General features: G+C 40.4%; 1 protein-coding gene across 7 annotated transcripts in view; it reads right to left on the bottom strand.

The window, feature by feature from the left end:
• The window catches only part of LOC127646283 (dedicator of cytokinesis protein 9-like), a 102,715-nt gene that overhangs the window by 21,293 nt on the left and 59,571 nt on the right, over positions 1 to 21,851 (bottom strand). For 4 of the 7 annotated variants that reach the window (XR_007970905.1, XM_052129802.1, XM_052129804.1 and 1 more), the window contains exons 17-38: positions 20,241 to 20,431; positions 19,911 to 19,976; positions 19,711 to 19,803; positions 17,448 to 17,559; positions 17,063 to 17,181; positions 15,806 to 15,892; positions 15,551 to 15,643; positions 15,296 to 15,411; positions 15,124 to 15,193; positions 14,851 to 14,976; positions 14,601 to 14,672; positions 14,274 to 14,420; positions 14,003 to 14,086; positions 13,747 to 13,858; positions 9,036 to 9,214; positions 8,823 to 8,930; positions 8,440 to 8,545; positions 8,208 to 8,326; positions 6,479 to 6,593; positions 6,227 to 6,293; positions 6,026 to 6,073; positions 4,662 to 4,798 (exon numbers count right to left, since the gene is read on the bottom strand). Coding sequence is in view for 6 of the 7 variants with exons in the window: in XM_052129802.1 (XP_051985762.1) it covers positions 4,662 to 4,798; positions 6,026 to 6,073; positions 6,227 to 6,293; positions 6,479 to 6,593; positions 8,208 to 8,326; positions 8,440 to 8,545; positions 8,823 to 8,930; positions 9,036 to 9,214; positions 13,747 to 13,858; positions 14,003 to 14,086; positions 14,274 to 14,420; positions 14,601 to 14,672; positions 14,851 to 14,976; positions 15,124 to 15,193; positions 15,296 to 15,411; positions 15,551 to 15,643; positions 15,806 to 15,892; positions 17,063 to 17,181; positions 17,448 to 17,559; positions 19,711 to 19,803; positions 19,911 to 19,976; positions 20,241 to 20,431 (2,367 nt within the window). In the remaining variant the exon portion in view is untranslated. The remainder of the gene's footprint in view (positions 1 to 4,661; positions 4,799 to 6,025; positions 6,074 to 6,226; positions 6,294 to 6,478; positions 6,594 to 8,207; positions 8,327 to 8,439; positions 8,546 to 8,822; positions 8,931 to 9,035; positions 9,215 to 13,746; positions 13,859 to 14,002; positions 14,087 to 14,273; positions 14,421 to 14,600; positions 14,673 to 14,850; positions 14,977 to 15,123; positions 15,194 to 15,295; positions 15,412 to 15,550; positions 15,644 to 15,805; positions 15,893 to 17,062; positions 17,182 to 17,447; positions 17,560 to 19,710; positions 19,804 to 19,910; positions 19,977 to 20,240; positions 20,432 to 21,851) is intronic. The other 3 variants (XM_052129806.1, XM_052129807.1, XM_052129803.1) reach the window with 2 other exon arrangements.

The raw sequence follows: 21,851 nt of genomic DNA, 5'->3' as shown, positions 1-21,851 counted from the left end.
CACTGGGGTTGATGCATATGAGACCACTTCAGCATTGGCTCCAGACTCGAGTCCCGAGACAAGCATGGCGCCACGGCACGCACGGCGTGGAAGTTACCCCCGCCTGCCGCCAAACCTTCAAACCCTGCAGGTGTCCCGTCGCGTTCTGTTTACAACCGACGCCTCCAAATTGGGTTGGACCGAGGCCCGCTGCGCTGGCACATCAACTGCCTAGAGCTGCTGGCCGTTTTTCTTGCCCTGAAGAAATTTCTTCCGTTGATTCGTGGCAAGCATGTCCTAGTCAGGACAGACAGCACCACGGTGGTGGCCTACATAAACCGCCACGGCGGAGTACGCTCCCTCCACATGTCACAGCTCGCCCGTCGTCTCCTCCTTTGGAGTCACTGCGTGCCACTCACATCCCCGGCAACCTCAATGTGATAGCGGACGCGCTGTCAAGGCAAAACTTGCCCGGCGGAGAGTGGAGGCTCCACCCCCAATCGGTCCAGCTGATTTGGGACAGGTTCGGCAAGGCACAGGTAGACCTGTTTGCCTCCCAGGAAACCTCCCACTGTCTGCTCTGGTATGCCCTCACAGAGGCTCCCCTTGGGACAGATGCTCTGGCGCACAGCTGGCCCGCGGGGCTGCGCAAGTACGCTTTTCCCCCAGTGAGCCTTCTTGCACAGGTGCTATGCAAGGTCAGGTAGGACAAGGAGTAAGTCACTCTGGTGGCCCCCTACTGGCCCAACCGGACGTGGTTTTCGGATCTCACGCTCCTCATGACAGCCCCTCCCTGGCGAATTCCCCTGAGGAAGGACCTTCTTTCTCAGGGACGGGGCACGCTCTGGCATCCGCATCCAGACCTCTGGAATCTCCACGTCTGGTCCCTGGATGGGACGCGGAGGATCTAGCCGGCCTACCTTCGGCCGTCATAGACACTATTAACCAAGTCAGAGCCCCTTCGACCAGGCATCTTTGCGCCCTGAAGTGGCGTCTGTTCGCGGACTGGTGTTCTTCCCGAGCCGAAGACCCGCAGAAGTGCGCAGTTAGGTCAGTGCTCGTGTTTCTTCAGGAGAGGCTGGAGAGGAGGCTGTCCCCTCCACCCTCAAGGTGTATGTTGCGCTATCGCTGACCCACCACGACACGGTAGACGGCAAGTCTCTTGGTAAGCACGACTTAATCGTCAGGTTCCTAAAAGGTGCCCGGAGGAGGACTCCCTCCTGGCCTAACCTGTTTCCCTCCTGGGATCTCTCGGTCGTCCTTATGGGACTCCGGAGACCCCCCTTCGAGCCGAGCCCCTCTCTCAAGCCCGCCCTGCTGATCGCGCTCGCTTCCATCAAGAGGGTCGGGGACCTGCATGCGTTCTCTGTTAGCGACGCTTGCCTGGAGTTCGGTCCAGCGGACACTTTCGTGATCCTAAGACCGCGACCAGGCTACGTGCCCAAGGTTCCTACCACACCCTTCAGGGATCAGGTGGTGAACCTGCAAGCGCTGCCCCGGGAGGAGGCAGACCCAGCCCTTTCACTGCTGTGTCCAGTACGTGCCTTACGTATTTACCTGGACCGCACACAGAGCACCAGACGCTCTGAGCAGCTCTTCGCCTGCTTTGGGGACAGCAGAAAGGGAATGCTGTCTCCAAGCAGAGACTACGCCCACTGGGTTGTCGACGCCATTTCCCTGGCTTATCACACCCAGGCCGTGCCCCCCTTTGTGGGTCCGAGCCCACTCCACCAGGAGTGTTAGCGTCCTCGTGGGCACTGGCTAGGGGCATTGCCCTAGCAGACATTTGTAGAGCAGCGGGCTGGGCAACACCTAACACTTTTGCAAGATTCTACAATCTCCGAGTTGAGTCAGTATCGTCCGTGTTCTCTCAGGTACCGAGCCCGTAGAACTCGTGGCACGTCCACGATCTGACCGGGTGAATCGCTTGCACCCAGCGCCCTTCCCCCTAACCAGGGGAAACAGTGTGCCTTCTTTCCCAGGAGATCCCAGGTTTGAGACACTGGTTGACTCCTCCCTAGCCCTCGTGGGTCGCAGTTCTGCGGAGGAACTCACCGACCAAAACCACTGCGGGTACCACTAGCTACCCTGTACTGGTATAGGTGCACCACAGGTAAGGCCTCCTGTTCGGACTCCCCCTGTGTGTAAAACCACGATTCTGTCCCCTCACGAGAGTTGACTCCGTGTTTTCCTTAGGCAGTTACAGCTGCCTCGGGTGCCGTGCTGTATGCTTCCCCCCTCTGTGAGGCTGGATCTACCACTGCACTACTGTTCCGCATAAGACCTAAGTATAGGCCATGCGATGTATTTGCCACTCAAAATTTGCCTCCCCTCCCGGGTAGGTGTGGCCTCCGCAGGGTCTTCTCCGCCCTAATAAGGGCTAAGACCCCCTTCCCTCAATGCGTGTAAGGGCCCCGGCCGTAGTTGCTCTATGCGAGAAACATAGAGAGAAAAGAGGCCCAGCCAGGCTGCCCGGGCATTGGGGAAGGGTACGTGCAGCCTGATACAGTTGGTCATTCTGCACGTAGGAATACCTGCTCGCTCCTGTATCAGCGGATCACGTACACGGCTCAGCGCATGGCTCTTTTTAAGTGGACCCCTAGTGTCGCTTCTCTGACACAACGTGGAGAGAGCGACAGAAGGGGAACGTCTAGGTTACGTATGTAACCTCCGTTCCCCGATGGAGGGAACAAGACGTTGTGTCTCCCCTGCCACGTCGCTGAGCCGAGCCCCTGTTGTGGCCGGACCATTTCCGGATCCTCAGAAAAATCCTGAATGAACTCCCGTATTTGCGCCGCTTAAATACCCGTATGTCCGGGGGCAGGACATGCAAATACTGGTTGCCAACTCTCATTGGCCTTTTTTCATAGTTCAGAGGTGAATATCGGCGCTCAAGAGAGACCCCTAGTGTCACTTCTCTGACACAACGTCTCGTTCCCTCCATCGGGGAACGGAGGTTACATATGTAACCTAGACGTTTCTGAATCCCGCAAGTTTCGCTCTGTGCTGTCCCAGAGCTCTGGTTCTACTGTAAATGTAGAGCATGTTGATGTGCGCTGTGGCTGTTCACGCAAAACCACACCTTTGGTTCCCCCCGCTGAGATGCACGAGTCAGATATGAGAAGCATATTTACTGCTTATAAAACACTGGATGCGAGATTAATACAATTAACTTTGTTTCTGCTTCGGCCATATGCTTAAGTGACCAGTAAGGGTGACGGTGTTACCTGCCACTGCTGATTTCTACCCGCATTTGAAGGGTGGGCTGGTGTTAATGTCAAGCTTATGAAAAAGAAAAATTACTGTTTGCTTTATCTCCCTGCAAAAAGTTTTTGGATGGCAGAAAGTACAAGGGGAAAAAAAACATTATCATCTATCACCTTTCATCACAATATACAGATCTGAAATGTAGGTGGTGCTCTAACACAGCGGAGCACTCACACCAGGCATCCAGTCAATTTTTAATTGCATGCATGTTTCCCACATGTATCTCGACCACTGATTGGACTATAAACTCAATCTAGGAATTGTTGTAAATCTGAGATCATCAGCTTTGCGGTGATATATCAAACATTTATTGAACAATTTATTATCAATAGTTGATCAAATAATTGCCAATGATTTGTTTATAATGCAGTTTTTTGGTGGAATGCAATTTATTTTCTGGACATCCAAGATATAACACTGGATTATTTTACCAACCATGCAAAAAAAAAATAAAAAATCATTTTAAAGAGAAACCCTAAGGTTAAAGCTGATATGGAGTTTTGGTTACTTTAGGGCTAACCGTAACAGTGATCGGAGCCAACATGAGACGTTTGTCTTTGTTGTCTTACAGAGATCATTTTTCACTTCATGATTCTTTTGATAATCATTTACACTGTGGTGTAAGGTCAAGAAAATAAAATATACAGTCGTTTTCCTGAGAATGGAAGCTTTCATTTGATATATGACTTGCCTATTTATGTGCTATGTGGAAATTTTTTTATATTCATATGTATATTTCTACATCATCACCTCTAGGTGGTGTTTATTTATACTTTATTTTGTTATTTTTATGTATTGAATTTTCCACAGAGTTCAAGTGGTTAAAGCATTAGAGACACAAATGCTTTTTTATATACATATTTTGTGAGAACTATTATTTATGTACAGTATGTTGGATACAGTTAACTATTATCAAAACAAATTAGCATAAAAAAAACATTAAAAAGTAGATTATTTAATGTAAAACACAATCCCACCCTAAAAATGTGTTTTATTTAATTATTGTAATTATATATATATATATAAGTTTTACATTTTATTAATATATATAAAAAAGATTCTGATGCCCTATTTTGTACCCTATTCATGGGAAGTGCCTTGACTCACTTGTTTGACTAAATTCTCTCCTTAGATTACACTATACAGAGGCTGCAAACTAAATTGATGACGCAGGGGCTGTCGTGTGCAATATATGCATAATAACACTATGCTTTTTAATTTCACTTCAGACCCGAGAATCTCTTACCAGTTAGTCTACACAGATCCTGAGAACAATTTCTCAGACTGAAACATACACATAGGCAGTTTAACTTTCATGATTGTCAAAACACATTAATATGTTAATCTCAGAGAGGGTATGGAGTACAGGAATCCGTCAGAGAATGAATGAGTGTAAATGTGTTAATGTGTCTTACTGTGGTTGAAAGTGTGTGTGTTTTCCAGGCTGCCCAGCTGGTGTAAACGTGTATGCGTGACGCCCCCTCTGTTACGAGACACAGGAAGAGTCAACGATTTTCTGTCCGGAGCCATAAACCCCACCCCCTCCTGGCTTCTGAGGGAAAGCAAAGCCTTTATGAGACGTCTAGTGAGCTGTCAATCATGTACATAAAAAAAATATACAAATCTGAATGGGTCATATCACACATTTAATATATATAATGTTAGTCAACGTTTTAAATTTTTCTCTTTAGCCTAAAAATTAAGTTCAGATTAAGAACTTAGTTCAGAAAGTCATGTATGTTTTTGTTTAGTACATCAAACTCTTATTTCAAAATTTCAAAGAAAAGTTTCTTATGATATGACCCCTTTAAATATCCTGCATTCACTATGGCATGCCTATATTCTATTTCTAACACGGTATATTCCTCATATTATATGATATAATTTTATGTATTATACTGCAAAGTTGAACCTGTTTTCTTGCTCATAAACCAATAGTAATGGTGTTATACATGGTTTATTAAACATGTTAACAGGCTAAAATATCTGCAGTACACACTAAGTAATAGTCATGTGACTGGTTGTCTATTAGACAGAAAGCAGGTGACGATGTAAGCACAGTCATCTATTAGCATATTAAGACTATAGTTCTTGTCTTCAATGTACACCAAACATGCAGCTAATAAATGACTAAACAGAATACCATGAAGCCCTGTGCACCTACTCTTAGATTAAAAAAAGACACTATCAAGAATTCACGAGTGTGGAAATTCTTTAACCGCACACAGACAGCAGTGAGTAAGTTAGTTAAAGTAGTGGGAATGAGTGAGCATGCTGTTAGTAAAGGCCACACAAAAGCACACAGCTCTTACCCTTTTCAGGGGAGCCAGGATACTACAGTATCACTGACAAACTGAACCCTCGCCAGCATTTGAACCAATAAAACATATACACACATGAAGGGGTAGCGTCATTTAAGGTAGTGTAACACTTGAGGCTGTGTATGTGTGAGTGAGAGACAGAGGCATAGTATCAAAGAGAAAGAGAGAGACCCAGGGAGATATAGGATAACAGTGGTTGTCTAGTGTTTGCATTTGTCTGGCTCCACAGAGGAGAACAAATCATGTGTAATAAAATTATAGATATTTCTTTTGAGGGGGTTTCAAAATTTTCCTAGTACACAAAACTACAATTACTAATTGAGCTTAACATTCCCTGATTTCGTGCATTAATATATATATATATATATATATATATATATATATATATATATATATATATATATATAGTAAACTGAGAAAAATCCCAAATTTAAAAATAAAGAGCAAAGTATTTTTACCTGGCAATGAATCTCTTTCCCATATACCTGAACTGATGCAGACACACTCTGTGAGTGAGAGAGAGAGAGAGAGAGAGAGAGAGAGAGAGAGAGAGAGAGAGAGAGAGAGAGAGAGAAAGAGAGAGAAGAACAGACTTAATGCCCTTAATGTCTCAGTTGTCTAATGCTCTCATGTGATTAGTACCTGTCTGGATGACTTACTCTACTAAAGTGAAAAAGTCCATCAGCTCTAAGTTTGTTGCTTTGTTCCAATATGTAAATAAGGCATCTAAAAAAAAGCAAAAGGTAAGCATATTTGTGTGCAATAACTTAAAAAGCATAGTTGGATTATTCCTGAATGAGGGCATTTTACACAGATTTCCCCTTAAAATTAGCACAGAAAATGTGAAAAAAATGTCTGCAGAATAACAGTTTCCCCCACAAAATCACCCAGTTGTATGTGCATGTCCTTACCTTCAGACATGCTCTTTAGAACATGGAGGAAACACATGAGCAGGTTTTTGATTTCTTCTCTGTCCAATTTATCACAGCGCAGCATAGAGCTGCCTAGAGCAGTGGCTGACTGAGTCTGTCATACACACACGTAGACAAATGCACACATGTATAAAGTATATAATGGAAGACACATCAAAATATCACACCACAGCAGATTAAGAACCATTAGAGACCCTACGTAAACCCATGTAACACCACTGCACACAAACAACATACAAAATAAACATGCAATACACTGGTGGTACATAAAAGATTAGAAACCACACACTCAGGTTCACTCCCCAGTTGGGGACACTCTGGGTTGCTCTACTTGTATGGTGTCAGTAATTCTGTTAGTGTCATTTTTGTAGAGGGCGGGGCTTGAGAGCAGTGAAAAATCCATTGTGACGCGTTTGGCTGCCCGGCTGAGGGGGCCAGAGTCCTCTGGTTCAGGAGGGAGGGACAATACGGTGAGGGTGTGTCTACGTGTGAACCTCTCTTTCGTCTAAAAGGTAGGATGGTGAAGGGCAAAAGAGGAGGATAAAAATGTAAAAATAATAAGGGAAACTGATATACTGTATGGATCATAGAGACACCTCACTTGAACTACAGTTTGGTTAGAAAAAATAAATAACTATTGGTACTTTGTAAGGCTATTCCTACATATGCAGGATTGGGGGGTAATAGTTTAAAAAAAAATCTCTATTCATTTATTCACCATCATGCCATTCCAGATGTGTGCCTTTCTTTCATCTGCAGAACACAAATGAAGATTTGTAGAAGAATATCTCAGCTCTGTAGATCCTTACAATGCAAGTGAATGGTGACCAGACATTTGAAGCACCAAAAATCACATAAAGACCACATGATAAACAGATCAATATTTAAGTCCTTTTTATATATAAATTCTCCTCCCTGACCAGTAGGTGGCGATATGCACGAAGAATGCAAATTACTAAAAGCAAAAGAAGAAGAATGTGAAAGTGGAGATTTATAGTAAAAAAGGACTTAAATATTGATCTGTTTCTTATCCACACCTATCATATCGCTTCTGAAGACATGGATTTATCCACTGGAGTCATAACGATTACTTTTATGCTGCCTTCGTGTGATTTTTGGAGCTTTAAAGGTCTGGTCCCCACATACTTTGCATTGTAAGGACTAACATAGATGAGATATTCTTCTAAAAAAAACTTTCATTGTGTTCTGCAGAAAAAAGATCATACACATCTGGGATGGCATGAGTGTGAGTAAATGATGAGAGAATTTTCCTTTTTGGGTGAACTGTACCTTTAAGAATCGGCCATTTTAAAATCCTCAATGTCTATGGTGGTTTTCAATTGACAATAAAACAATGAAAACATTTTCATGTGAAATAACAGTTATAAAACAGAATTAAATACATGTCCTGAAAATTACTGGCATAAACTGTTTCCTCAGGATGACTCAGGGAATGATAAATATAGCATAACTTGATGGATATATGGACATAACAGATATTTCATGACTTCACATGTTCGTTTAATGTAATAGAGGCATGTGGAAAATTGTATACAGAGCACATGTGGTGGAGGAAGGAACTCTTTCTGAACTTTATGGCCTCCGTTTAGGATTGTTTTAAAAGACAAAAGGAGGAGATTAGATTTAAACAAGGCAAATAATGGTTTATTTTAAGCCTGAGAGACAACACGTTCTCAGTCTGCTCTACCTTATCCAGGGAGCTGGTCTTCTCAGGGAGGCTGTTTCCTGAGTCTGTGCTGACCAAAGAACCTCGAGAGTCAGCATGCTGCACAGAGCCAATGTTGGGTGTGGAAGTGTGAGGAGATGCTACACACAAAAAAAAACATACTTCATAGAACAATCTACTGATAATCTCACTGTGTATGAAAGCCTTGAGTTGTTGGTAAAGCATATTTTTGATGTCAGGTAAAGTAACTCACTAGTTCCTGAGATGACCCCAAACACATCTTTATGAAGGCTGTTGTCAAGGTTCCCAACAGGCTTTTGGGGGGTTGCCATAGAGATGCTGGGGTCATCTCGCCCATTCTAGACAGAAATGCAAGAGATTAACTCTTTAAAGCACACATCTGAATATAGTGATCTTGGAAGTGCTGACTAATGATGACACACTAATGATAGAAAGAGACACAGCTAAGATGTCCATGCCAAACACAACAATATTTTAAGTTTACGTAAAATGTGTAAGCACAAGGGTAATCGAATTAAAGGAAAAACTGCAATTTTTTAGTTAACAACATGATTGTACATATATAACATACCATCTGGTATAAAAGAGAAAGAAAGCAGAAAAAAAATTATTCACCTGGCTGGTGGTAAATTGAGATGTGTCTCTCACGTTGAGTCTGTGAACATTCTCTTGTAGCAATCCAAACAAGGGTAGATAGAGTGTGGCCAACCTGGCCTGCTGACTCTGCAAACACACACACACACACACACAGGTTAGGTATCCACTGGTTAAAACTGACCTGAGACAATTTTATCCAGAATGACAGTGATATTTATGTGCATTCCTAACCTTTGAGGCATAGCGATCGTCAAACGTGTGTTTAATCATCAGACTTTTCAGCACTTGAATGGCAATCTGATGGACCTCACCAAACTCCTGAAGGGCTCCACAAACCTCTCTTAATAAAAGACCAACTAGAAAGTGATTCCTGCAGAAATCATCAGTCAGGGAATAGTCCAACTGCAGATCTTAAGATGACATAGAAAGAGAAAGAAAGCCATTAAAGATACCACCAATAAAGAATTTAACCTCCAGCTCATTTAGCAAGATGTGTTTAAAAATTCAGCTTAAATATTTAGCTATAAATCTTAAAGGGATAGTTCACCCCCCCCCCCCCCCTCCCAGATTTTCTTCTGCTACTGAACACAAATTAAGATTTTTAGAAGAATATCTCAGCTCTGTTGGTCCTTACAATGCAAGTGAATGGTGGGCAGAAATCTGAAGGTGCAAAAAGCACATAAAGATAGTATAAAAGCCACCAATCACTTGCATTGAAAGGAACTACAGAGCTGAGATATTCTTCTAAAAATCTGCTGAAGAAAGAAAGTCTTACATATCTGGGATGATTTTTGAGTGAACTATTCCTTTAAGAAGCTCTGAAAATAATTTCTTTAAATAATACCACATGCAAAACAGCTCTTAAAAAAAACATCTCTTTGAAAAATGTGCACTTTACTAAAGATTCATACAATGAATCACAAATACTGTAAAACACATACACAAAGTGATATTTCTCAGGTAGACACAGTGGCCAGACAGTTATTCCAGAATGATGAAACAAAGGAGAGTGGACAAGTGTGAATCATCAATCAATCATCTAGACCAGTGGTTCTCAACCTTTTTTGAACAAACACCCCCTGACCTCTTCATGATCCTCTTAACGCCACCCCCTAAAAACCCCCAAAAAACAAAAACACTTCAGAAATACTATTACAGCCAAACAATTGCAACACTGATACCTGAAGCCTGAGTTTTTGGTAAAAAAAAAAAAAAACTGAAACAGAAGTTTCTTATTGTATTTAAACTACATGTAAAAGCCTCAAGTTGAGTAATATTGTGTTTGGAAAAAAATGCAAAACCCCTGGATCGTTTGAAAGGTATTGCAAATGTATTTAGAAATTCAAACAAATTCAGGCTCACACACAATTTTTTTTAAGATGAACCAATCACGTGAACAATAACGTAACTAACCTAAATAGCCAATGAAAAAGCAGCGGTCGTTCGCACACTCAATTAGGCAATATATATTAGGCTTCAAATTTAAATAGCCTACAAACGGTCATTTGATTTCAAATGACGAACAAAGACGACAACAGCTCAGCCACCTGAACTGAACCGAAGAAAAAACGACGTCAAAAACAGCCACTTTTTTTTAATTAATTACGGTCATTAGTGTGAGCCCTGAGCTTGGTGACTGGCAGCCAACTTTTAAACATCAGGACACAATGATGTCAGCTTGAGCCGGAGTGTGTGCAAAGCTTGACTGAACCCCTGCTCAACAAGGTATGACGTCGGAAAAGCAAGGAGCAGAAGACGAATCCTCTTCCACAAAAGAGGGAAACGCTGACCATGCGTGGCCCACATGACACGCCAGCCACAGGTCCGAAAGGTTGACTTGGCCTCCTCATCATTTTGGAGGTCGATGAGAGTTTCTTGAATTTCGTCCTCACTCCTGGACACATCCACTTGAAATGGCTCCATCACCCACTCAGGGACATCTAATTGGTCGAGGTCCCTGAAGCGGATCTCCATGTCGCCTTCACTGCTCTCAAGTGATCGGTATAACGCAGCAGGTGGTTGTCGGTCAGCTCATCAACCACCTGAATGTAAGTACAGAAAGGCAGTTAACGTTACTGAGATTATTTTTAGGCTGCCTTTGTAAATTAAAATATACCTAATAATAATACTACTACTAATAATAATAGGCTACCTTGGCCAGCTGAGGGAAATTATTAAATTGGCGCCTGCTCAAATTTTGTTTGTACAGCTCCAGCTTGGCGAGGAAACTGCAGATGGTGGCCTTTGAATGGACCAGTGTCACGGCATCTCCCTGGAGCTTGAGTGACACTTCATTCATCTTCCCGAAGAAATCTGCCAGGTAAAAGATGTCACCGCGACAGGACCACAGCGTGTCCCTTAGAGCTGCGTCGGCACCGGCAAGAAACTCCAGGACACTTGTGAACAACTCACACAGCCTAGCCAGACAGTTGCCCTTGGATAGCCAGCGTACCTCGGTGTGGAGCAGCAAGCGCTGAAACGCTTCATCGTTCTCCTCGCACAGCTGCCTGAAGATCCGGCCTTAATTTTGTTTATGGCCCTGACAGCGATGTTCAGAGACTGGTGGAGAGAAGGACTTATATTTTGGCCACTAAATTGTGACGGTGCAACATGCAGTGCACTGTTAACACCTGCGGCACACGCTCCTTTAACAAAGTTGCGAAGCCACGGTACCTTTCAACCATAGCGGGAGCTCCATCTGTGGCACAGGCGAGGATGTTGGTGATCGGAATAGAGTTCTCCAGCAGGTAGAAGACGATCTTCAGAGCCCTGAAGATCGTCTCCCCTCGTGTGTCAGTGAAGAGATATTTGGCAAACAAAACGTCCTCGGCCACATCTCTCTCAGACATATAACGCACATACGCCATCAGCAGAACATTATTATCTATTGTCGTGGTTTCATCCAGCTGGATACTGAATGGATTTTCACGCAGTGTGGCACACAACTGCTGCTCTGTATCCAGCGCCATCTCCTTTATTCTCCGAGCCACACTGTCATTGCTGAGCGGGATGGCCTGCATCACTGGCGATGGGTCTCTCTCCATGATGGTGGAGATGGCCTCTTTAATCGCTGGGATAACCAGCTTCTCCCCAACTGTAAATGGCAACCCCGACTTCGCTATCAAGAGAGAGATATTATAGGAGGCCAGTAACCCACTCTCTGTCTGGATTACCTTCCTAGCGAACATCTTGGAGATGGACTGTTTTGAAAGTTGCTCCTTGAGGTTCTGGAAATACGCAGCATCCTTGGATGCCTTATCGGGGTGAATTTTTGCCTCGTTAGAGAAAACCTGCTGGCAAAGCAGGCACATCGGGAGCTGGATGTTTGTTGGTGAGGGAATAAAGCCATACCTAATGTACTCAACACTATACTGTCTGCACCTCTTCTTGTTTTCCGCCATGATGTTTAAATGTGTTTTGATATCAAAATTGTTTTAGCCTATGCAATTGTGCTTGTGTGCATTTTGATTGGACACATTAAAAATCGCGAAACTTGTGTACATTTTGATTGGACACATTCTTTCTACCACTCTGACAGCTGCCGGCTGCGGCATTTGTTTTTAGGCGGTGCTATGGAGATCATTTGCCGGTAACTAGCCAAGTGGGTTATTAGCAACATTTAAATATGAATTCATTAATTTGCACGGACATAATTTTATTTTACATTCAAATTAACATTGTATGTGTTGTCAGAGGCTTAAACGTTGTGATGAATAACAGTGAGTAACGTAGGGTGACCACCTGGCTATTGCTCTGTTGCAGGTCAGCAGACCTGATTTTGCGGGACACGAGGGAGAGAACTTAAGTTACTATTATTATACTAGGTGAATAACTGCAAAAAGACATCTAATATAAAATCAATATTTATATTATTATGACTTTATTATTCCCATCGGCCAATTACACATTGCAGAGTAGAGATGCGCGGATCAGCTCTAATGTCACCCGAATCAGCTGTTAAAAACAAACTCACAATCACCAGTGATTTTCTCCGATTAGATATCCGCACCCGATCATCACATTACAATTAAAATTCTCAGGGCCAGATGTACTAACGCTTTTGCGCCCAATTCAGGCGTATTTGTTTCGCAAAGTGCGCATAAATCCATGGCGAGGTATGTACGAACGGGACGCACCGAGATGAAAGCGCAGATTGCCTGTCGCAATTGAAAATGGCAAAATTCGCTTTTCGTGTCATGCATATGCATTCATGGGATGGACAAGGGGAAAGTGGGAGTGTCACATAAATAGATGGGAGGGGAAGCGTAAACTGCGCCTAATTATGTATTCCGCGTTATGTACAGAAAAAGCCGGTGAAAGTGCGCCTCTATTTTGCGCTGAAAATTCTCCGCCTCTTAAAAGCATGTGTAACTTAGGAAGCGGCTCTCCTGGCATATCCTCCTGGTGAAGTGGCAGCAGTAATCCGAGCAAGACGAAGACATAGGCTAAGGAGAAAAGCTGAAAAGCATTTTGCGCAGGCCACCTGTTGAGTACCTCTGAGTAACGCCCCCCCCATTTGTGCCTGAGCGCCCCCCTCTCTGCTGCCTCGTTCACACCGCCCCCCAACACTGTCCAAACGCCCCCTAGGGGGAGGTACCGGCCCCGTTGAGAAACGCTGATCTAGACTGATAAATGCATTTGCTTCTGTTTGATGGTCATGACACTGAAGGGATACTACACAGAATGAGTAGTATCTTTATTTCAAGGCTCGACACATAGAAATATTGCTCACTCATAGGTCAAGCAGCACTGCTCACCTACACATCTGGCATGAGCCTCCAAATTGTGACACAGAAAAGCTACAGTAGCACGCATGAAGGAAGAGAGAGAGAACAGCGGAAAGCCACAGCAGAATGCAAACATGTCAGCAATAGGTACAGAAAGCCTAAAAGAGAGAGCCAACAGAGAAAAGGAGGAAGAAAAAAGACTTTCATATGTTTACCTTGAAACCTCTGAATGCGTCCCTTCCCAAAAGGCATTGGCAGGTTGAGAGGGACGTAATGCTCATGATTACACACCACCCGCAGAAACTCAAATTTAAACTCATATAGCGTCTGCAGAACAGAAAGAGACACAAATTATTTCAAAATCCATCTTGATAGTAAAAGAAAATAATTAAATCACCTGATTGAATTCATTTTAATATAGATTTAAGGATTAGCATTGGGTAATATAATTATGCTGATATGAATGTGTACCTTTGGATCTCCAGGTACGAAACAGCTTATGTAATTGTTTATCTGCTTAAAGACAAATCCTCGATCCATAAAGGTAAAGCAGCGCTATGGAACAGAAAGTGACAGGACATCAAGGGAAAATTAAACTGAAACCAGTGACGAATCAGGGTTTGATTAGAGCTGATGCATCATAGAGGCTCTTCACAAACAAATAGTTCAGTTCACCAAAATTCAGTACACCAAATCAAATTCTCGCAGCAGAGGGAGAGGGAATTTAAGCTCCTGGCTGTACCTTTATGAAGACAGCCAGGCTGTGGTTGGCATTGCGGGCAGCATCCAGATTGTCCTTGTACTTCTGGGTTATGTGGGGCATTAACATGTTCACCAGTGTCTCCACAGCATGGTGGAATGAAGCTGTGAATCGCTGGTTCCTGGACAGCTACACAAATAGCAGGCTTCCAAAAATTAGTGTTACAAAAATGTACCCTTTTACCCACTGTTTTCTTGTATTAGTAAAAACATCTATAGTAACTACAGTATTATTTTGACAAAAACTATGGTTGCTCTAGTACATTTTTGTAAAGGGTAGTTCTGAGTGAGACATAATTTTATTCCTCACCTTCACCTTGCCACTCTCCATCAGGTATTGAGCCATCGACTTCACCAGGGCTTCGAAAAAATACCACGAATACTAAAACACCAATATAAACATTGTAAGGAATGATAAATACAAAACCAACCACCTCAGGACAAACTTTCTTTGGGCAATAAGTAGTACTGGTGTATTTTCTAATATAGTGTATATGTTTTGATGTACATGGGTCATTGAAGGGTAATACAATCATTAACCTGAAAACTGTGTTTAGTACCTTGAGGAGCTTGTTGCTAGTTAGGAAGTCAGTTGAGGGCTTTAAGATGGAAGTCATGGCTTTGGCTAACTCTTCGTGCACTGTCTTATTGTAACTCATTGAGTAGGACTCAGTTTTAAACACGTACTGAAACAAAACAAAACAGATATTTGTTTTATACAATTTGTTTAACTATTAAACAAAAAAGTGTAACAAAGTTGTTGCCCTGTTGCTTAAGCAGTAACCATAGTGAAATAATGTTTTATTTATTACATTAATCAGAACTGAATTTACCTTCACATATGATCTCAGGTAGTGCTCTAGACCCTCTTCGTGGCACTGGGCAACAATGTGAACCATGACTCTGCAGTGGAAATAGAGGAAAATCAAGAGAACATTTGCGAAGGACTACAGAGAGACAAGTTGATTTACCCTGTTCTGATTTTGGTGACACCTGCTCCCTCACCTGGTGGTGTTTACTGCCACATCCTCATTATTGGTGCTGGTCAGAACACAAACCAGCTGGTTTAAAATAGTCGGTAGGAATTTGATCATCACATGACCTTCCATGGCATGAAGACTCTGGGGATTTATGGGCAATATAATGTCATTAGACAAACCATAATAGTTTAATTCACTGATTTGAAACATGACATATAAAGTAAATATGTGAATGAAAACATCCAAAAAATGGCAGAAACCTCCTTCTCTAACTTCTCACCTTGAGGTATTTGACAAGCTCACCCTCAGTCAGACGGGTGGCACCAGACTGCATACTCTGGTAATGATGGAAGAAATTTTGCAGGTGCTGATCCTGAGAAGGTCAAGCCGAGATTAATGTTAAAAGTATGAATTGGGGCCGGATTAAAAATTACTAAATAATAAATATAATAATGTCCTGAAATTATAATGACATTGGATATTATTAAGATCATAATTAGGATATATATATATCATAAATCATATTTAGCCATACCTGAGTGTAAATAGTAGAGACAAGATGTGTAGACACTCTGAAGAGAGGACGTCCTCCGTCCACCCACTTTATCTCAGGACAAGAGTGCTGTAAACACAGCATATCATGTTTACATGGTTTATTTCAATTATAGCTTACTGAAAGGCCACCAATAGACCTTTTTCACACTCCAGGTTTTGGAATGCGGACGTAAACGATTGCAGGGTAAACATTGACAGTAGTGAATGGGAGATCACGGCAAATATTATATCCCTTTCCCATTTGCTCAAAGAGCAAAAGAAAAAGTCCACTATTACATCTGAATGACTTTCCAAAAAAATAGAGATCAGTGGATTAAATTTACTGTCACTCTCTCAGCAGCTGTATTAGAAACCCCCTCGCAGCTGTGGTAATTATATATATTTTTAAACTAATTCCAGGGTAATATAACACAAAGAATAAAGTTATAAATTTACACTTAATATTTAAAAAAAAAATTATAATAAATATAAAATAAAGTTTGCTAGATTTACGCTGCTAAATAAGGTGGAAATGCTTCATGATTTTAAAACCCTGAGCAAATTAAGACTTTCTTATCAGATTTTTTTCCTTCAGAACAAACCACAGTAATCCCTCATGTGTCTCCTCTAGATTTTCAGAAGAGATCTTATCAAATTCTCAAACATTTCTCATTACGTTAGTTCAATACCAAATTATCTGAGCTACAGCATGCTATTCACATTCATTTTATTGCTTGATACTCTTACTGTGTGTGAAAAATTGTCTAATTTGTGTCTGATCGTAAGTTCTTAAGGAATTTTAGGAGAAAAGATTGATGCTTCAATGAAATATTCAGTAACTGAGAACTCCACTATGAAAGCACAACCTCTGAAAGATAACATTCTCCTCCTGGGCTTTGAATATATATATATATATATATATATATATATATATATATATATATATATACATATATATATATATATAATTTTTTAAACTTATAATATGCAATAATATCCACTCAGACCTCTGAGAAAAGCCAGAAGGTCGATAATAATTAGATTTAGATGCTCACAATATACTGTATATCCAATTAGTCTAAGATCACACATTTACACACATATGCACTCACAAACTCGTTTACTGGATAGAGAACAGATATAATTTTTAACAGTTTAACATGACAGATTAAAATTTGGTCAGCAAATGGGTGAGATTTTGGTCCAGATGGGCATGATTTTATTATATATGGATTTTATAGCATATGGTGATTTTTACCTTGCTTACGACCTCCTGGCAGCTGAGGTAACCATTTGGTAGGTTGGATGCCACAGAGATGTTCTGCTCACTCATAACTACACGACCATCTTTAAGCAAAGGAAGCCAGGCAGAACCAACTAAGAGAGAGAGAAATAGTGTAAGAGAAAAAAAATTATGATTGTCTATGATGATTGTTGACACGTATGACAAGTTCATCTCTCTCTCTGATAATATAATCCAAATTCTATATAAAAAAAAAACGTTCAAATTTGTAACTTCCAATCTGGGCCTCGAAGAGGTTTTCTGAAAAAAGCAAGGATATTTTACAGACAGTTGGATGTGTCCAGCCCTGTAAGCAACCCCATTACCAAGTATGTGATGTGGTTCTGGAAAAGTGTAGTACCTGGAGTCTCCACAATGTCCCGTTTCTTTGTGCTGCTGTCACAGCTGATGTGATAAAAAGTGAAGAGCAGGTGATGCTTCTCATGGAGCTGTGTGGGCAACTCGATTTTAATCTTTTAAAATTAGTAAAAGAAAAAAAAAAAAAATCAGAAATATAAGATAAATTCTTAAATAATTTGATATATGGTCAATATTGTGTATATTTACACAATATAATATTATTTTGGGCCAAACGGGAAATAATCCTAAATAATCTGAATATATATCTATTATAAATATATTTCCTTAAAACTTGTGATTCCAAAAGTTATTAAGAGTTATTACATTTGTGGCATTTTCAGTGAGTTAAATTATAATAATTATATAAAAATTATAAACAATCATATCTGTAAAAATAATTTAAGAGATCTTGAGGGGGGAAGTGTGCTGAGGCCCCCTAGTGGGTCTCGACCCCCTGGTTGAGAACCACTGGTCTAGAGTAGTTACAGAGACTGGTGAGATATCTCATGACACTTATTTCAGTGATGACTTTCAGGGAGTAGAAAATGTTTTTGCTTTATAAATTTCCATAAAAATTATAAATAAAAAATTGTTTACAGCACCTTCAACATTTTTGTAAATAATCGCAACAGGCAAAGTGTAAATTTTAGGTATATTTTTCACTATTTTAATTACATTTTTGCCAAAATAATCACACTGGAAATTGACATGCTGCTTCTAAATGTTTGTGTAACCTAAAATCTACTCCATCCTGCCGAATTACTGACAAGTGCCATCCCCCGTCTGACACTTTCACATCAGTACAACCATGTTTATCTTTCCCTTTAGTGCACTGTGCGTGCAACCTCTGAGAAACAGGTTCTGGTCCCATGGAAACCAGGAAGTAATTGTGTTTACATAAATGATAGTGAGCTCGATTTCAGAGGTTTCACTCACTTTCACTCTAAAATGAAATCTTTACTCCACTGACGGCTAGGTTTAGGGTTGGGTGATAGGGTTAGTAAAATATGCATTTCTGTTTACTGTATAACATAATTTACTACTAAAAATAAAATTCACGTTTGGCGCCACTCTGTAGACATTTCACCCAGAAAAGGGTCAACAACACTTCCAGCTTCAGCCACAGAACGATTTCAGCAGCAGAACTTTCAACCTCCAAAAATTTACATTCAGCCCATTTACATGTATTTTCTCACACCATTTATGTTTAAAGGAATAGTTCACCCAAATATTATAATTGTCTCATCATTTACTCACCCTTATGTCATCTCAAACATGTACGACTTTTCTTTCTTTCTTTCTTCACAAACAAATATATTTTAATTGTGATATTATGTCTGTTTGTCCACAAAATGCAAGTAAATGGTGACCAAATTTTCGAGCTCCAAACATGACACAAAAGCTGCATAAAGGTAATCCTTAAGACAACAGTGGTTTAATCCATGTCTTCTGAAGCATTCCAATCGATTTTGGGTGAGAACAGGCCAAATTATAAGTACATTTTCACTATAAATCTTGACAACAGTATTCTCCTTGGTGATTTTAATTTCCATTTTGTTTACTCTTCCTAGCACCATCTAATGCTCTGCACATGCTTCAGTGCTAGGAAGTGAAATCAAGCTTGAAATCATGATCGCGCCTAGAGGCAAGCACTGGCAAGGTGTAGAGTGAAAAAGTTGATACATTTTGTCTGTTCTCACCCAATGGATCACTTCATAACACATGAATTAAACCACTGGAGTCTTATGGATTACCTTAGTGATGCCTTTATGTTCTTATTGGCGCTTAAAATTGGGTCACCATTCACTTGCATATAATGAACAAACAAACATCATATCTTTACTAAAATATATTAGTTTGTGTTCCACGGAAGAAAGAAAGTCGAGTTGATGACATAATGGTGAGTAAATGATCAGAGAATTTTCATTTTTGGGTAAACTATACCTTTAATAAGCCGACAATGTGTGTAGTCATGTAAATGCATTCAATAGCTTTCCTTTATCGGTGTATGGTCATAAACTGCTTAAAAATAAATTGATCAACACAGGTACATTTTTGCCCATTACTCCAATTTCACGTTGCATGTTAATACTTTACCGGAATTCTTTCTGGCTTATCCAGTGTAAGCAAGTGTTATGCACAATATTTACAAGTTAATTTATGTATTCAGAATTAGCATTTATATATTCAGATTTCATATGATTATTTTCTGTTTGGCCCTTCATAATATGTATAAATTTTTTGCACAGCGTCTCATTCGTCACCTCATCATAGAACTCTGGGTTCTGCTGGTGGTGCAGAACAGCAGCATAGGCATGTTTGGTGAAGAGAGGACCTCCTGGACGACCATATATACACTGCACATAACAATGACACACACAAACACACAGAGCAATATTATCATATCGTTGCATTAATATGCACTATTTCATGTTTATTAGAATAGATGGTACTGATCTTATACCTTTAGAGGTTGTGCATTTTCTTCATCCGAATCTCTGAATTCCACACACACTGCAATGTTCCTCGCCTAAGTCACACAAGAACAAGACAGGCAGAACTTGAGCCAGAAAACTACTTACTGTCAGATAACTAAGTACAAGTTTTATTAGCAGCGGATGTACAGAGCCTTAATTACATTGGCCACCTCAATGATATGTCAGTACCTCTGGCCAAGGACATTTATTTAGCAAAAAAAGCATTATGGCTGAGATTTTCTGTCCTCAAAGCAAAAAAAGAGAGAATTCATAATTTCTTGGCATGTGGGATTAAACTGATATAACTGCAGCATTACCTTGGCAAAAGACTTTTGGTTGTCATATTTGAGGTGTTTTGGGTAGACGTAGAGATGATTGTTATAGGTGGTGAAGGGTTGAGAGCACTTGGCAATGCAGGGAACAAACTCCTCAACCTCCAACAGAACATCATCACTCTGCTCATTACATTCAAAAGGCCTTACTGGGATGTAGGATGGAGTCACACAATCTAGCCAATTGTGAGAAGAGAAGTGAGTTCATGTGATCAGACACAGCAGAGGATTTATAGCAGGGCATAACATATAAAGAAAATATAAGAGAAGAGGTATAGGAGATTGTCACACATGCAAAAGAAGTTAGATGATTAGTATATTTAACCCTTTAAGCTCTGAAGGTGTTTTTAAAAATGTCATGTTTCAGTAGCCAAAATTAAAGACTTATAACTCTACAAGAGGTTTAAATGTTTGGTATCATTTCAAATAAAATATTAAATGTGTTAATGATAAATATTATCATAAATTATGAGACTCTCAGCCTAAGGAACTGCTGAAAAAACTAAATTGAGCCTTTTCTCTTTTTTTCTGATTTAACATTATATATTTCAGGGTGTAAATACAGTAGACAAGACTGCTTTAGTTTTGTTTCCAATCATGCCACCTGTATGTGAGTAAAAGTTTGTGTTGATATGAAAAATAAATCAAAAGTTATAGCATTCCAAAATTAATATATCCTAGTGTCCAAAAACATCTACAAGGGTCCAAAAGCCTCTCCAAACAAATAAAAACATAATTATTGTACATAAGAAATAATTACACAAGCAAATACAAAAATGACTAAAGGCATGCTCTCTCTCTCCAAAGAATGCAGGCATGAGTAATGAGATCTTATTCAGTTCCATTCTGTGTCATTTGAGCCATCATTGAGTCTGTGTTATGTACTTGACACCATCTCCTGGTGGCTATATGTAATTAGAGTGAATGATCCCCTCTAAACATATTTGGATGACTTTCACCTCTGGTTGCGGCGGTCTGAATCCTAATATGATTGGTTTATCATTCCATGATGCTAGACAACGTACTTCATCATTTCCGATGAAGTCATCTGATTTAGGAAAGCTAACCTGTTTTTAGCCAGAAAGTACATTATGTGCTGGGTGGACATTGAGCTTCATGTGGATTATCTAATGATCTATGTATCCGATTATGTGGTGTGTAGGCTTGTTTTAACAGTTTTCCCCTCCTCTAAGTAATGGTATGTGATTTTTTATGTTATAAGGGAAAAAAGGCCTTGTAAGCAATACCTGTTAAGGTGTTTGTCAAAGACATATACTTAGCTATTTCTAGCTATATTTTGGAGTAAAACAAATATGCTGGTTGAATTCTACTCTTTGAGAGCTTTCCAACAATATACTGTATGACACATGACTATTTGATCAGTTTGATGTTTTTACAGATTACAATAATATGTACAGTAGTAAAGTATTAATAAATTATCAAAACATAACATTGTGAATCAAAGCACTTGTTCAATTTAGGTTATAATGCCTCCATGCATTGTAAAGTAAGTTTCTAAGCTTTTAAACTATACCTTTTTTTGTGTTGGTCAAGATTGTAGTCATTAATATTTTGAAAATTATTTATTTCTCTGCA

This window comes from Xyrauchen texanus, chromosome 7, assembly GCF_025860055.1.
Source record: "Xyrauchen texanus isolate HMW12.3.18 chromosome 7, RBS_HiC_50CHRs, whole genome shotgun sequence".
NCBI lineage: Eukaryota > Metazoa > Chordata > Actinopteri > Cypriniformes > Catostomidae > Xyrauchen > Xyrauchen texanus.
This window is presented reverse-complemented; position numbering and strand designations above follow the sequence as displayed.